The sequence below is a fragment of the Aspergillus bombycis genome (assembly GCF_001792695.1).
Source record: "Aspergillus bombycis strain NRRL26010 chromosome Unknown contig00078, whole genome shotgun sequence".
NCBI classification, from domain to species: Eukaryota; Fungi; Ascomycota; class Eurotiomycetes; order Eurotiales; family Aspergillaceae; genus Aspergillus; species Aspergillus bombycis.
The window spans coordinates 50,626-65,585 of NW_019170080.1; the positions used below are offsets into that span (position 1 = coordinate 50,626).

At 49.7% G+C, this 14,960-nt stretch overlaps 4 protein-coding genes across 4 annotated transcripts; 1 reads left to right on the plus strand and 3 right to left on the minus strand.

The window, feature by feature from the left end:
- Nucleotides 1-316: 316 nt before the first annotated feature.
- Nucleotides 317-3,117, minus strand: ABOM_009286 (AP-1 complex subunit gamma; the record flags this gene model as incomplete). The annotated part of the gene is made up of 5 exons (XM_022536414.1): nucleotides 317-412; nucleotides 462-2,580; nucleotides 2,641-2,829; nucleotides 2,883-3,006; nucleotides 3,108-3,117. 5 exons carry the CDS (start codon nucleotides 3,115-3,117, stop codon nucleotides 317-319), a joined length of 2,538 nt encoding a protein of 845 aa, XP_022386733.1.
- Nucleotides 3,118-3,962: 845 nt separating this feature from the next.
- Nucleotides 3,963-5,861, plus strand: ABOM_009287 (putative sterol o-acyltransferase (APE2); the record flags this gene model as incomplete). Its single annotated transcript, XM_022536415.1, has 6 exons — nucleotides 3,963-4,078; nucleotides 4,137-4,580; nucleotides 4,633-5,337; nucleotides 5,400-5,655; nucleotides 5,739-5,780; nucleotides 5,835-5,861. 6 exons carry the CDS (start codon nucleotides 3,963-3,965, stop codon nucleotides 5,859-5,861), a joined length of 1,590 nt encoding a protein of 529 aa, XP_022386751.1.
- Nucleotides 5,862-6,396: 535 nt separating this feature from the next.
- On the minus strand, nucleotides 6,397-7,907 carry ABOM_009288 (putative nucleotide-sugar transporter; the record flags this gene model as incomplete). The annotated part of the gene is made up of 4 exons (XM_022536416.1): nucleotides 6,397-6,670; nucleotides 6,748-7,629; nucleotides 7,691-7,767; nucleotides 7,824-7,907. The coding sequence occupies 4 exons, from the start codon at nucleotides 7,905-7,907 to the stop codon at nucleotides 6,397-6,399; spliced, it is 1,317 nt and encodes a 438-aa protein (XP_022386754.1).
- An 881-nt stretch (nucleotides 7,908-8,788) lies between these two features.
- ABOM_009289 (uncharacterized protein) lies at nucleotides 8,789-13,574 on the minus strand (the record flags this gene model as incomplete). Its single annotated transcript, XM_022536417.1, has 5 exons — nucleotides 8,789-9,821; nucleotides 9,872-10,212; nucleotides 10,276-13,095; nucleotides 13,152-13,254; nucleotides 13,372-13,574. 5 exons carry the CDS (start codon nucleotides 13,572-13,574, stop codon nucleotides 8,789-8,791), a joined length of 4,500 nt encoding a protein of 1,499 aa, XP_022386755.1.
- Between the last annotated feature and the right edge of the window lie 1,386 nt (nucleotides 13,575-14,960).

Below are 14,960 nucleotides of genomic sequence, written 5' to 3' on the forward strand. Positions count from 1 at the left end.
CGGAACCGAGCAACGGAGAAAAATTGGTGATAAAGATGACGGGAAATCAACAAGGTATGAATGACGGTTTTCCATCATCCTCGCTCATTTGAGCACATACGTATAGGGGCCCCTAGCTTATTCTCTAAAGAGGTTTCGTTTTTCTCCATGCGATTGGAGAGCACTTTCATTCAAAAAGGTAAATAACCATCTAGGTAACGGGGTGAAATGGGAAAGGGGGTGTGATATAATTAAGGTAGGGCGTTGGCTTGGCAATCGATGTCTTTTGACGGGGCAAGGTGTGGGGGAGCCGTCCTTTCTATGAAGATCGATCGGCTTACGGCTCGGACCAGTCGACCTGGTCTGTCACGGGATCTGATCCGTCCTTGGAGTATGTGATACGCAGACGGAGGCGAAGTTTGGGTGGGAGAGCCTTGGGTACTGTTAGTATATCGAGAGGCGGGACAGAACTGATCACTTACTCCGTTTAGAGAGGCGACCTTCAGCAGTTGAATACCTTCCTCCCCAGCCTCGAGATCAGGCTTGTTGATTGCGCTGAGTTGAAGCCGTTGGCTCTTGGGTACCGCAGCCTGCAATCCAACACCGGAGAAACTAGTGAAGTTCGAGGAGTTTCGGAAACGAGCCTGGATTTGTGCATTGCTGCCGCTGCCCCGCTGGACCTGTAAAGTCAGAGACAGATCGTTCTTATTGAATGCCGCATGGGCAGGGGCAGTGGGTGCCGAGGGGGGAGGGGTGGAAGCCGCAGGCGCGGCGGATCCAAGGCCTCCAAGGAGGTCCATAGACGAAGATGCCGGCTCAGCTGGACGGGTCGACGGGGTGTTTCCATTGGAGCCAAACAGATCCATGATGGCAGCTGTGTTGGACTGCGCTGGCTTCTGCGTCGGCTGGGGAGCAGGGGATGAGAGCCCTGAGTCACCGCCGAGAATATCTGCCAGTAGGTCGGCTGTATTCTGGGATCCGTTGCCAGTTGGGCTGGTCGCGGGAGCATCACCGCCCATGAGGTCGAGAAGCATATCCTGCTCGGCCGGTTTGACGGCCTTCTTAGTCTTGTCCTTGAGGATTTTGCTCTGGCGTTTCTTTGCCGGAGCACCCAGGACCCTCTGTTCTTCACGAATCTCGGGAGGTGGCATCCGTTCAAGAACACCCCGACGAATCTGGTCGTAGCCGAAAAGATTAGTGTACTCGACAGCTCGTTGTTGAATTTCCACGCTCAAGTCGGCGGTCCGGCTATTCAGGAAGCGGCGGAGGCGTTCTACCTGAGCTGGATCCGACATGCGCACGGTAAGCTTCATCGAAGCAGTGGTAATGTATTCGACCACCGTTTGTGTCGCATATGTACTGTTGAGAATATTGTTGAATAGATCAACGAGGTCACTTTCCTTGACCTCCTTGACCAGCTCCTCTTCCTCGTACTGACCGCCTTCAAGAAGGTTATCGCCGTACTCTCCAATGACCCAAGTTGCAGCAAGAGTAAGACCCTCTTGTGAGATATCTTCTTTCAGCGACATGTAGAGCTTTTGCACGGAGTAGGTTTGCAATTCCGGTGTAGTAGCAATGAGACGCACAAAGGAAGATAAAATCTGCTCTTTGACATAGGCACCAGCCAATTTCAGAACTCGGAGGATCGTGTCGACATGCCAACGTTTGTTCGGCGCAAAGCGATCGGCAGCAATGCCGATCTGACTAGTCATAGCAGGCTTGAACTCGTTATCCGCGACTTCTAAGAAAGCAAGAAGCTCCCTGATGATGACACGGACGTTGCTTTCATTGATCAACATGAAGCTAAGGTCAAGGGCTCGTCTTCTGATACTGATGTCGGGATCGCGGAGACACTCCAGGATGGTGTTACGATGTCTCTGCACAGCGTTGGGCTCGATCGCGACAACCTTGTTCAGCGTGTTAAGAGCAACGTAACGAATGTTGTTGTCCTTATTGGTGAGGAACTTTCCGAGGATGTTGACGCCCAGAACTCTTAGACCCGAGTCAGCCTCAATGTCAAGGATGGTGAGGACGGCCTCGTAGAGGATAGCGTTGCCGACGTTCTTTGTCGAATCAGTATTGGTAGCCACCTGGGCTAGAATGTCGTTAATCAGTTCGCTTGTTGCCGCATCTCCTCTTCCTAGAACTCGAAGAAGACGTAAGATCTTAACCTGAAGGAAGGGATCTGTGATTCCAGAAACGTCATGTTCCGGGGCGTATCCGGAAGTTGTCAAACCCTTTAGAGCACGTACGAGGCCACCAGCCAGAGGTCGGAACATCTCGATCACGCCTTCCTGTCCTTCCTCGGCCTCCTCCGCTTCGCACATGTCTATTACCAAAGTCAAGCCGCATAGCAAAACGCCATGGTTCCTGTCCGACAAGAGGGTCTTGGCCTTCTCTAAGAAATGCTCCTGCAGGTCTGGCACCTTACGACATACCCGCATAGCACACAAAGCCGCCTTTCTCCTGATATATGGATTTGCGGTAGAAAGAAGAGATTCGACTTCCGGGAACAGATCTCTTGACATCTCGACGGAGGCGATATTTCCCAGGGCGCAAAGGGCAAGCCCGACAATATATTGGTTGGAATGGTTAAGATCACTGTGTTATATTAGTGGGAAAGATCCATAAAGCGCATTATCCATTACAGTTGTAACTTACTTCTTTAGCGAGTTTGTTACCAGCGTCAATACTTCTTGATTCTCATCTAGCAACAGCATAGTACCCAGGTATCCCAATCGCTTGTCTGCGAAGCGGTGGGACGCCAGCAGTTTCAGGCATTCGATCTGACCGAAGTGCGTCCGCTCACCGAGGGTGAAAAGATAAAGTAATTTGGCAACATTGTTTCTCCTGTCAATGGGTATGAGATGTCGGTTCAGGTGATGAATGCGTAGATGGCTGACCGTATGCCCGAATCATGGCTCTCTTCTCTGAACGACGCACGAATGGCCGCGCTCTCTTTTTGAATCACCGCCCGTTCATCGGCGATTGTCTTTGCAGAACGTACATTTCGAATGAATTGCTTGACTATAAATTTTGGGCGGCGGAGAAAGAATTGTTAGCAACTAAGTTGCCAGGAAAGGGGATGCCAGTGTGGGGGGTTTCCATTAGCAATGGACACGACTTACGGGATGTCATGGCGGCCACAGGGACCCCCAACGGGGTATCAAGAAGGGATATGAATTAAAGGGGGACAAAAGAAGGAACGGGGAAGAAGAAAGTAATGCGAAGAAACCAGTCCACGCAACTCCAAGGCCAGATGAAAAGCGTCTAAACAATAATAGTAGCAGTAACGGCGTCGGTAGGTTGAGCCTCGCCCGTCCTTTGCGACTTGTCCGTCTTGGCGCTCCCCCCTTTGAGTCTAGGGCCCCTCGTGGGCTTCCCCACGTGATCCGAGGAATGGATATCTTGATGGCCTGAAACTGCAGGCCATCAATAATGAATGTACTCCGTATCGTATTCGTATCGTTATCCCGTCCGCACCGCCCTATAAGGTACGTACTTCGGCGGTACCGCGGTTCCGAGGTCCGGGATCAGGTGGACGGCATGACGTGAGAGCTTCCCAGTTACTCCGTACAGAAATAACTTTTCTTACTCAGAGGCTCTATGGCCCCCCATAATCTCCATTCAATTTGCCTTGTTCTCTGCATAATTCGCTGCAAATGTTGGATGCCAATGGTATAGGAAACACTCGTCGCGGTCCGATGCCCGGTTGATCCGCGACACCGACCATCGTCTCCCTTTTAAAAATTGGTCCCTGCGCAATCATTCTGCCTTGTCGACAACTATTATTGACGAAGGATCCACCTTCTCCTGGATGCACAAGTGTCCTTCAAGACAATCCTTTCCATCTGGTCACCGAAACCTTGAGAGATTTTATATTTAGTTAGACTGGACCTTCTGTTCTAGAGCGCTTCTGCTAGTTCCACGGAACCAATGTGAAGAAAGTGTCCATGACATCTAGCACTCCTGACTCCGCGAGGATGTCTTCTGCAGTATCACAGAGCAATGGCTCCCCGCTGTTACGGTCACGGGCCATCTTGAAAAAACTTGACGATTCTACCAATTTCTCCTTGGAGAAAAGTTCTCTTGACTCGAGGTAAGCAAGACCGTTGGGCCCACTACCATTTCCCTCGAGTCTAACAGCTGCATGCTAGTGGACGTTCAACCCCTATCGCCGAAGATGCCCCCCCATCTATCCAGTCAATATCGCACGCCAGAAAGCAGGCTAGAGCCCGGAATCGACTGTTCTATACCATTGATTATATCCCCCGCGTATCTCACTTCGACCCGAAGAGCGACTATCATAACTTCCGCGGCTTCTTCACACTGTTTTGGATTGGGTTATTTATCATGGTGGCCACTACCGCGCTTCGGAATGTAAAGGACACCGGTTCCCCGCTACGGGTGAGAGTATGGAGTCTCCTAACAGCAAATGTCTGGGCAATGGGATTCAGCGATCTCGCCATGGTGGTGAGTAGTGCCGCAGTCTTGCCGCTCCATCACCTTTACAGGAACAGTAGTGGATGGCTGCGATGGGGAAGAGGGGGCATGGTAGTACAAAGCATTTTTGAAGCGGCTTGGCTAGTCCTGTGGATCAAGTGAGTCGATTTCTCAATTGCGCTTGAGTTTAAGAGCTAATCAAACAATCAGTTGGCCATTTATGTTGCGCTGGACTTGGACAGCGCAGGTATTCTTTACTCTGCATACCTTAACCTTTTTGATGAAGATACACTCTTATGCATTCTACAATGGGCATCTCAGCGAGACCGAGCGCCGCTTGTCCGCACTTGATAACCCTGGGTCAGTGTCAATAGATGCAGCTGTGGACCGGTATCCTGACCCGGCACCCCGTCGGCCGCCGACGCAGCGGCATAGTAGCCGTTCACGATCGGAATCAATCCAAGAGCTCCGTGAGGATTTGGCGACCGAGTTGACCTCGCCGCTAGGCCATGTCACATATCCGCAGAACCTTACACTCCCCAACTACGTCGATTTCACTTTCTGCCCTACCCTCTGCTACGAGTTGGAATATCCTCGCAGCAAGGAGCGATCATGGGCAGAGATCGGCCTGAAAACGTGTGCCGTCTTTGGGTGTATATTCCTGTTGACCCTTACAAGTGAAGAGTTCATTCTCCCAGTCTTGAGCGAGGCCAATACCCAGTTGCATTTGAAACAGAGTGCAGTGGACAAAGCCTTGATCCTCGCGGAAACAATCAATATGCTTATGTTCCCCTTTATGATCACGTTCTTACTCGTGTTCCTGGTTATATTCGAATATGTGCTGGGTGCATTTGCGGAGATCACCTGTTTCGCCGATCGTCACTTCTACTCGGACTGGTGGAACTCATGCGATTGGTACGTGTACAAATTTGATACATAATCCCTACTGGATCCAACCAACTGACATTTTCGCTCAGGCTCGAATTCTCGCGCGAGTGGAATATCCCAGTTCATCACTTCCTCCGACGGCATGTCTATTTCCCCTCCAAGGCCCGCTTTTCCCAGTCCGTCGCCATGTTCATCACCTTCCTTGTGAGCTCTATTGCCCACGAGTTAGTGATGAGCTGTATTACCAAGAAACTCCGTGGCTACGGATTCGTCGCTATGATGCTCCAATTGCCTATAGTGGCCGTCCAGCAATCCAAGTACTTCCGGGGCAAGACGACCCTTAGAGTAAGCAAAAATCCCCTACCGGACCAGAAAAAAAGAAGAAATGATTAAGAGAGAGAAATGGGCATGTTTAACCTATTCAATAGAATATTTTCTTCTGGCTGTCGATGATCTTCGGTCTCGCTTGTGTGAGTACACCACCTATAACTTCTCTATTACTTAACTAATGTGTCTCTTGGCAGATGTGTGCACTATACGTTCTTGTTTAGAGAGTTACATTTATCAGACCACAAGAGTTCTTGATCTGTACTATATACGGGGCCTTGGCGATATACATACATATATAAACTCTGGCTTCGGATTGTATATTGGGTGGGCCTGTCCTTTTTGCATGACTAGGATAATGGCTTCCTACTTGTCATTTGTCTTTCATGCCAATGTTTCGTTGGGATTGAACTTAGATTTCCATGATATTAGAGCATGTTGTTTACGCTAGACCGGACTGTGGCTCTTTTTTCTTTTTTTTTTTTTTTTTTTTACCTTTACCTTTCAGCGTTCGTAGATAAGATCTACGTACAATTGCATACTACAAAGTTCGAGAAAACAAGCCAAGTTCATCTATATAAGACGAGACCATTCGCAGAAATCAAAAGCCAGACAGAATAAGGACGACTCGAAAGCCTGCAACACCAATAGTTGATACCAACCATGTATCCAAAAAAGTAAGATAAGCAAGATGATGTGAGCCTAAGACGATGGGCGTGGGGATGTTGAGATGCTAATAGCATGTCCCGTTCTCTAAATTTAGATATGCTCGATCGGCTCCTCTGGCAGTAGCAATTCTCTCTCCCTCACTTCATGAGGAAGACATGCCTTGAGCGGCGGGCGTACAATGTCGTTAAAAAGGAAGGTTCCATACACGAGTAATGCGAACCCGGCGACCTGAAGCCATTTGAAGGATTCCCATCCGAGCGCCAATGAGACGAGCCAAATGAAGAGTGTTCGGCAAGTGTCAATCGTGCTACGGGATGTAGCGGACACGGACCGGGTAACGGAGAGACCGAAGAAATTGAAGCCACTGTTAAAGGACACAAGTTAGTGAATGGGTTTTTGTTGTATTGACAGGCCCTAGGAGGGCAAAGGGAATGACCATACCCAATACTGATCATAATCAGGACACTGGAGATAGTGATAGCTCTGTTACTAAATATCTGATGCCATCCTTCCTTAACATCAAAGTATCCATAGCGGCCAGCTTCCGTGCGGCCTACGAACAAATATAAGATGATCGATCCGATGACAGTTACAGAAAAGCCGAAAACACCTTCCCAGCCAACAACTTGGATAGGGTCCATAGCATAGTGTTCCAAGATCCATTCTTCCAGAACGAATTGCGAAGCAGTAAAGATCTGGGCAGCGGCAATAAGGAGAACACCGATGATCGCCTGAACTGCTTCAGGGGTCTTTGCAAGAGCGCGGGCTTGCATCGAGATGTGTGCTACAGCTGCCATGGCATCCTCTCGTGTGATATCGTGGTTCTGGCTGTCACCAAAGAGGGCACCTGCAAGGCCTACCAGTGCAACTCCCAGGACTACCACGAAAAGTGCAATCCATTGATAAAGATAGAGTTTTCGGTGGAGAAACAGAACACTGAAGAGCCCAACGAAGAGTACCAACGCACCACGCGTCATTTGGTAAATGCTTGCTGCAACAAAGAGCAGACCGACGTTCATAAGGGTAGTGCCTGCAATGTCACAGCATGCTGGTGCAGCAAGGAGAAAGATCTTCCGGCCATGTAGCCGTATACGCCCGTCATGCGCGTGCGCAGGCTTTGTAGGGTCATTGGAGAACTCATCCCCCTCAACTGCATTATCCTCGACCGCATCATCGACGCCATCATTGCCCGCGACAGGGTGATAGCCACCGACTAAAAGGGGAGAAGATTGATTCGAAAAGCGCGGCGAGATGAATGTTTGGTAAATATATGAGAGTAGGACCACGAGCCAGCTACCCATTTCTCCAATGAACATCTGAATCCTATTGTAGAACCAAGCCATAAGCCGATGCACGAGTCAGAAGATGATATGATAACGCCTACGTTTGAATAACAGGCTGCTCAAAGAGATGGCGATCGCTAGGATCCGGAGAGTCACAGTTTCGCACACATTGCATATCCTGTTCATGGAATTTAGCAGAGCGCAGACAACAGGCACACTAGTAAGGGATCTAACCTGGTACTTGTTGAGGATAGTATTGCAGACACCGGTCACGAGCATCATCGTGACCAGGAACGGAATCATTGCTTTGGTCGCCATGATTCCCCAAGGGGCACTACAGTACCCTAAAAAGAATATGTCGAACCAAAGGGTCTCTCAGATGTGTTGGAGAGACAGAAAGCTGGCGGGCTGAGAGATAAGGACCCGTGTCTATCCGGGGGAGTCTTGGAAGCAGCAGACAAGATGCGCCTCTAGAAAACTAGGCGCTATAGCACAGGATGAAGGATATAGTGTAGGAAGGCTTCTATTGACAGCCCATCTCGGAAAATGACAATAAGGTTGTTGGAGAAGGACAAAAGAATGAGGAACCCGAGAGGAGATGGAGCGATGGGGGCGTCCTTATCAGCAGCTGACCATCTCCCGAGCCTTGGCACATGGACCCAGGGATCCGCTGTATCTTACGCATCCAGTATCGAGCTTTACCGCTGTGTTCCATGGAACAACCGCAAACCTACATGCCAACTTCTACTCGGAGTACCCCGTAAGTTTTCACTGAAACCTTGATGTGGATATTATATTTGCCTTCAGTAGATAGCTCCATCGCCTGGAAAGAGACCGGGGGGAAAATGAAGAAGAAGATTTCAAATATAGCAAAGAGAACAAAGCCTCTTTCAACAATTCACAGATGACCTTTTGCTCGCTCCTTGAAACGCCACGGCTAAGCCAACTATAGATGAACAGGGAAATCGAAGTGGTCCGAGGGTGTAACAGAGACAAGAGTGACAGACGTAAAAGAAAACAAAATCACGAGCATAAACAAGTGGCCTCCCACACTGGCCTAGTCTTAATATACATAAGTCATCCATATTTATGCCGAAGAGATAAGCCGCAGCGCCTTTCACCTGCTCAGGGTCATTAAGCTTTAATTGTTTTTTCTCTGGTTTTTTTTCCATTCTTTCTTCTTTTCGTAAAACGCCGTTTCACATGGCACAGATGGCGATTCCGCTATCGTCAACATTCATGTTACTCCGATCGAGGGTGTCCCAATCAATATCCTCCCAGGACTCGTTCAAAAGAGGTCCATCTTCAAACCGACCAGGAAGATTGATCCAGTCCATTGGAATCCAGTTGCCTTCAAGGCCTTCCGCACCTTTACTTGCCAAGTCTCCGACTTTCGGTAAATCGTTGTCCTTAGGTGTCTGGGTGACAATGGCTGTTTCAACCGAATCCGGTGTATCTTTTGACTGAGTGTTGGCGAACATGTCTGCATTAATGAACTCGTCCATGGGGCCGAAACCAAAGCCACTATCGTCCCCAAAGTCCATAAAGGTGTCCTGGATCGCCTCAAGAGAAACAGCACTTGAAGTCCAAGGGTCTTCAATGGTAGGCTCCAAGGATGGCATCTGCTCGGTCGTTTTGCCAGCTTCCTTCTTTCCATCCTTACTATAGGAAGGCTTGGCTGTCGACGAAGGTACTTTGGCTGATGGCCCACGAGGGGTCTGGTTGGATGCGGGAGAAGTGGGCTTCGCTCCAAATTGACTGAACACGCGTGCCACCGGAGTAGCACCCGCGGTAATTGGAGTTGTTCCTGCCTCCTGCTTCATGGGGGGTGAGGGAACGCCCACTTTAGGAGGCACCTGTGGGGTGTCCATTGCACTACCAGCACTCTTCTTCGGAGCTTGCGATTCAGGTGAAGCCTTGTCCTCCTCTTTGACCAAGTTACGGAAGCTGTCAAGGGCAAACTGAAGCGGATCTTCGATTGATTCTTCAACCCTATGAGTTTCTTCAACATGCTTGTCCAGCGCGTTCTGGGTTGCAAAGCCCTGGTAATGATGCTGACACTGTGGGACACTGCATTTGAAAGGACCAACCATGGCTGTGGCAACCATTTTGGCATCTGCTGCAGTCTGTTTAGCTGCCGGTGATTTGGTGCCAGCTGTTCCAGTAATGGGCCCAGCGTGGGACTGCTTCCTCTTCTTTGGTGGAGGGAGTTTTAGTTCCTGAGGGGGCATGCTACCGGGTCCATAAGCATGCGGTACTCCCTGAGGAGACGCGCGCCAAACGGTGCCGGTGGTACGGCGGAAGTTGCCGAGACAGCAGTCTGGCTTGAAGCCCTTCGGGCTCGCTGAATAGCCTCCTCCTGTTGTTGAAGTTGCTGGAGATTGCTTGCGTTCAAGGCGGGCATGTTATTCTGAGTGGACGATTGCACATTAGTTGACCCTTGAGAGACACTAGGTCGTTGTCCAGATGGCTGATTTTGATGTTGGCTGACGCGGGTGATCATGGCTTGGAAAAGCTTTTTGACATAGTTAGTGGTCATTGTTAGATACTCTGGTGAGACAGTAAAATGGTCATTGATCGTCCAATCAGGCCCAGGTTTAAATTGCCTCATTAATTGTATGCGCTAAATGGCACAGAATCAGCACACTGGTTAATAAATAGAGAAAAAGAACCAATGTGGACATACCATAGCTAATAAGCTTTTCACATTTTTTTCCTGGTTAGGAATCTTGGAAAACCATTGAACCAGTGTATCCATCCTACCCAGCATATCCGTACACTCCCGTAGTTGCTGGGACATTTGAGCATTTTGCTCTGGTGTAACAGATACAGGTTCGGCGGGTGGGGCTTGCACCAGGATTTCGTTATACATTTGCCTGATCTTGTCTGGTAGGTTGTTCCATTGCTCTTCCGCAGCGGTTCTCGAAATAGGAGCGCGCGTTTGATTCTGGCCCTGCTGCCTCCGTATGTGCGCCTCCAATTGTGCACGTTGCTGTGGTGTCATATTAACCAACTGCTCACGAGTGAACGGCATATTAGGTCGTGCTGGCGTGGAACCCGACAATCCTTGAGAAGCCACAGGCGGCGCCAACTTTTGCGCAGGGGTATTCTGAGCGTCCGCGCTTTCTTCATTTGGTATCTTTCTCTTCGGCGGTTGCTTAGCAGCAGGTCCTTTTACACCTTTTCCAGGTGTTGCATTCTGGGTCTTTGTCGCTTGCATCTGCTGATTCAACTGTGTTGTTGGTTGCTGGTGTTGGGCCTCTGACTTGATCTGAGGCGTGGCCGAAGGTGCAGTGACCGGAGGCTGCTGAGACGACGGGGTCTGTTGACCTTGCTGAGCTGCAAGTTGAGCGGCTCGGTTCTGGGCAAGCTGCATTAACTGTTTCTGTCGGTTCCTGTAGAGCAGCTCCCGTAGCTGCTCATCCGTATAATTCTGCACCTGAGCTCCTAGTCGCTGACGAGCTATTTGAATATCTTGTCCAGTGATCGGGCGCATTGGAGGCATATTTATTGGCCCTTGTTGTTGGCCAGGTTGGAACTGTTGTTGGTTCATAAATTGCTGTGGCTGCCCCTGGAAAGGCATTTGCATCCAAGGATTTTGGCCTCCACTATCAGGATTCCGACCACCTTCTTTGTTCTGTGCCAATATATGGTTCAAATGGAGCTTCTGGAATGCCACTAACTTCTGCAAATCTATGCCTCCGAGAACTTGAGGGTTTGCAGTTGCCCATTGTTTCAGTTGGCCCCAAGTCTTTATATGTTTCGGGGGGGGCGAAGGGAGGTTGTTATGTATTGAAGGGGGGAATGGCATGCGATCCATGTCTTTGACCTGGTCCGGGGACATTTCCAAGCCCCCACTCTGCTGGCGAAGCAGCTGCATCTTATATAGATCGTGTTGACGCTGCTGTTGTTGCTGCTGCCGTTGTTGGGCTGTCATTTGCTGTTGCCCTGGGAGCATCTGATTGGGCGCTTGTGCACCACTCATATTTGCGAGCTGTTGTTGCAAATTCAGGGAGGCACGCATATTTTGATTATTACCTGCCTGACCATTCACCATCTGTTGACCTTGGCCAGGTTGTGACAGGTTCGGCTGCATCGGCATGGACTGTTGGTTAGCGTTTGCTCTTGCCATAGCTTGATTATTGAGTGGACGGCGCTGCTGGTTCATTAAGAACGCGGTTAACTGCTCTTGGGTCATCCGAGCCAGTTGCTCTTGAACCATAGGCGGAAGGTTAGGAGGAATCTGAGGCCGGCCCTGCATGCCCGTTTGTCCTCCGAGAGGCTGGACCCCGGCCGGTTGTTGCCCAGGAGCCCGTGACGGAGGCCGAACTTGAGCTGCCACTTGCGCCGGTGATATCTGACCCGGAGCCATGGGACGATTGAGCATCGGCATGGCGGGACTCTGCTGTGTCATCTGTTGTTGCATTTGCGAATTGGCTTGACCAGCTTGGGATATAGCCATTTGCGCTTTCTGAGCAGCCTGCGCGCGTGCCTGGGCCTGCGTTTGTGCCTGCGATTGTGGTTGGAATTGAGGTGCCTGTTGCGTTCGATCTTGCTGGAGATTTTGGGACGTCTGTAATTGCTGTTGGGAGAAGAATTGAGGACTGATGCCGGCACCGTTCATATTGGTCTGGTTACCCTGGCCGACTTGAAACATATTCTGAGGCGTTGTAAACGGCTGTTGGTTCATCTGGGAAGAACTAGCAGGCACCACAAGTTGGCCTGCTTCCTGGGAGCGTAAACCATCCGCCTGTTGTCCCTGTATATTTTCAACGTTGCCGATAAATGAGGACGGATCCAAATTCGGTTGACTGCCCATTGAGAATGAATTGCGCTGCAGATTCATCATATTTTGGAACATTTGTCGTTGCTGGGCGTTCATCATGGGATCTCCCATCATCGCACTATTAGGATCAACCCCTGTATTCTGCGCACGTTGTTGCGCTTCCTGCCGGGATCGTTTGTGCCTTCTGAGTTGAGTCAATGCTTGAGAGCGAAAGAAATATGTGATGGGATCCATGTTCTTCCGGTTAAGGTATTGTCTTTGCTCATGAGTCATGTTCTGTAGATTCATTTTGATCTTGTCCACATCTTCCTGAGAAGTCTTTGATAAGATTTGGTTGGCGATACGGCAAACATGTTCGTATTCTTGAGCCGAAAGTGTGCTAAGATCATCCGTCAGAGGTATACCATTACCAGGTCTTGGCTGCGCTCGTTGTTGAAGGATTGCCTGGGATTGCTGCTGTTGTTGTTGCTGCCGATGCTGTATAGCCGCCTGCCGACTCGGATCATTCATCCCCATGGCCATCTGCTGTTGTCCAGGCATTGGAGAAGCTTGTGCCGGGCGGCCCATTTGTTGAGGAAACGCCTGTCCAACTCCGGCCATTCCCGCCGCGTGCCCCGACTGAGCCATCATGCCGCCATTTTGTTGTAATACAGCCGCCTGTCTAGCCCGAGTTTCTTGAATATGAACCAGTTTATCGTTGCATTCCTTATCGTAATCGACCTAATATGTCCACCGTTAAGTGCCCGCCATACAAGCAAAAGAATGGGAGAGCATACCTTCTCTTTTGCATTGTTGAAGGCCTTCTGCTCAAAACTTAAAGCAGCCTGCGCTAAGCTCTGTAGAGAGGCATGCGGTTGTATTAAACGAAGGGATGTACACCTGGAGATAGATTGTCAGTCTGCACAATAGGATGGAAAATGTGAAACAATAGCCTTGAAGGCTAGTACTGGCGGGAGCAACGGATCCATCACCATACACATGACGCAGGCCACTTACATCTGATGTACATTGACAGCCCGCTCCTTGAGAGGAACATCGGCTCTCCATCCGGTAAAAGAACCCTGGGACTGCAATGCCTGGGCCAAATAGTTCACCATCATCTGATTCTCTGGCTTCTGCTGCGGAACCTGCATCTGGCCATGCGGATTACCTCCGCCAGGCATGCCCCCGCCGGCATTGGGAAAATTTGCGGCATTCATGTCAACAACCCCCCCTTAATGGGGATCGAGGAGCAGTCCGCGCAAGCTTTCTTTTGACGTCAGCATTCGCTGGTGGGAACACCAACTCTCACCCTGTGCGATGCGTTGTGCCCGGATCAGAATTCCCTTAGCGGCGTGATTTATGATAGTGGGGAAAGCGAGTAGTGGTGGGATGCGGAAGGAAAGTACTGAAGGTCCAAACTCCGAGAAGTGAATCGCGGTGGGACGCAACACCGTACGGAGGTTGAGCGCGCTGAGATACGAAAGGAATCAAGCGCAGGGAAAGGATAGCAGTCGGACAAAGAGAGCGTTGAGGAAGAGAATGAGAGAGAGCAAGAACACGGGAGACCAACACAACAGGGAAAACAAGGCGTTCGGGCACCAGCGTGCAGTCAAAGCGGGTTCGTTGGCAGGAGCCGGGAAGTGGCTTTGGGGGGGAACACTAAGCCGGCGAAGGTTTGGATCACTGACAGGGATGTCGCACTGACGCCAGTTGTTGCAGAACGGATGCGTTCGATTTCGTTTTTTATGGCATCCGCGCCGGAAGAATTTCAAGAATAGTAAGGGGGTTTAGAATAAAAAGAAGCAAAAAAGAGGAAAAAAATTACAGGTGAAGGAAAGAGAAAGGAAGGATTAAGGTGAATCTGAAAAGGTTTGGGTCAGACGGATCGTAATGCGAACGTAATTTCAACACCGCCAGAGACAATAAAATGTTTCCAAAAAAAAAGAAAAAGGAAAGTCACCAATGATAGAGGTATCCACCAATCAATTAGACACAAGCAACGAAGGGAGAACGATCGGTCAGAGAGGGGAGGGGGAATAGAAAGCTGTTGGAAGAGGGTGGGCTTACAGAACAAGCAATGAGAGCTCCGGTCCCGTGGCATGGAAGAAGTGATGACCGTCAGCTGTTGAAGAGGTCCGGAAGAAGAGAGGGGAAAAGTCGCAAGAAAGAGGAACCCGAAAAACGAGAGGAGACGAGAAAACAAAAGTTCGGAAGGACGTTACCCCTCGAAGAAGAAATATAAAATAAAAAAAAAATATTAAAAGGGCAACAAGAAAAGAAAAGAAAAGAAAAGAGAAAAAGGCAGCAAGCAATAATGGGAGAAATAGGAACCCCAATAATAGCCTACAAGGGGAGGGAAAGATTGAATTAATTGATTTGACCTGGAGATGAGCAGAAGATACTGAAGATCAGTTGGGAAGACAAGGGAAAGTCTAAAGACCACAGGCAGGTGGTGATGGTGGCCTCAGGCCTGGGTTAGTGTGGGAGACTAACAGGTACTAGACTTTCAGACCTTTATGGATCTGCCCGTTACTGGTCGAAGTTAGTCTAGTTAGTGTTAGCAGGAGTCGTAGTGACGGGAGCGGATGGAGACCAAAAGGCGG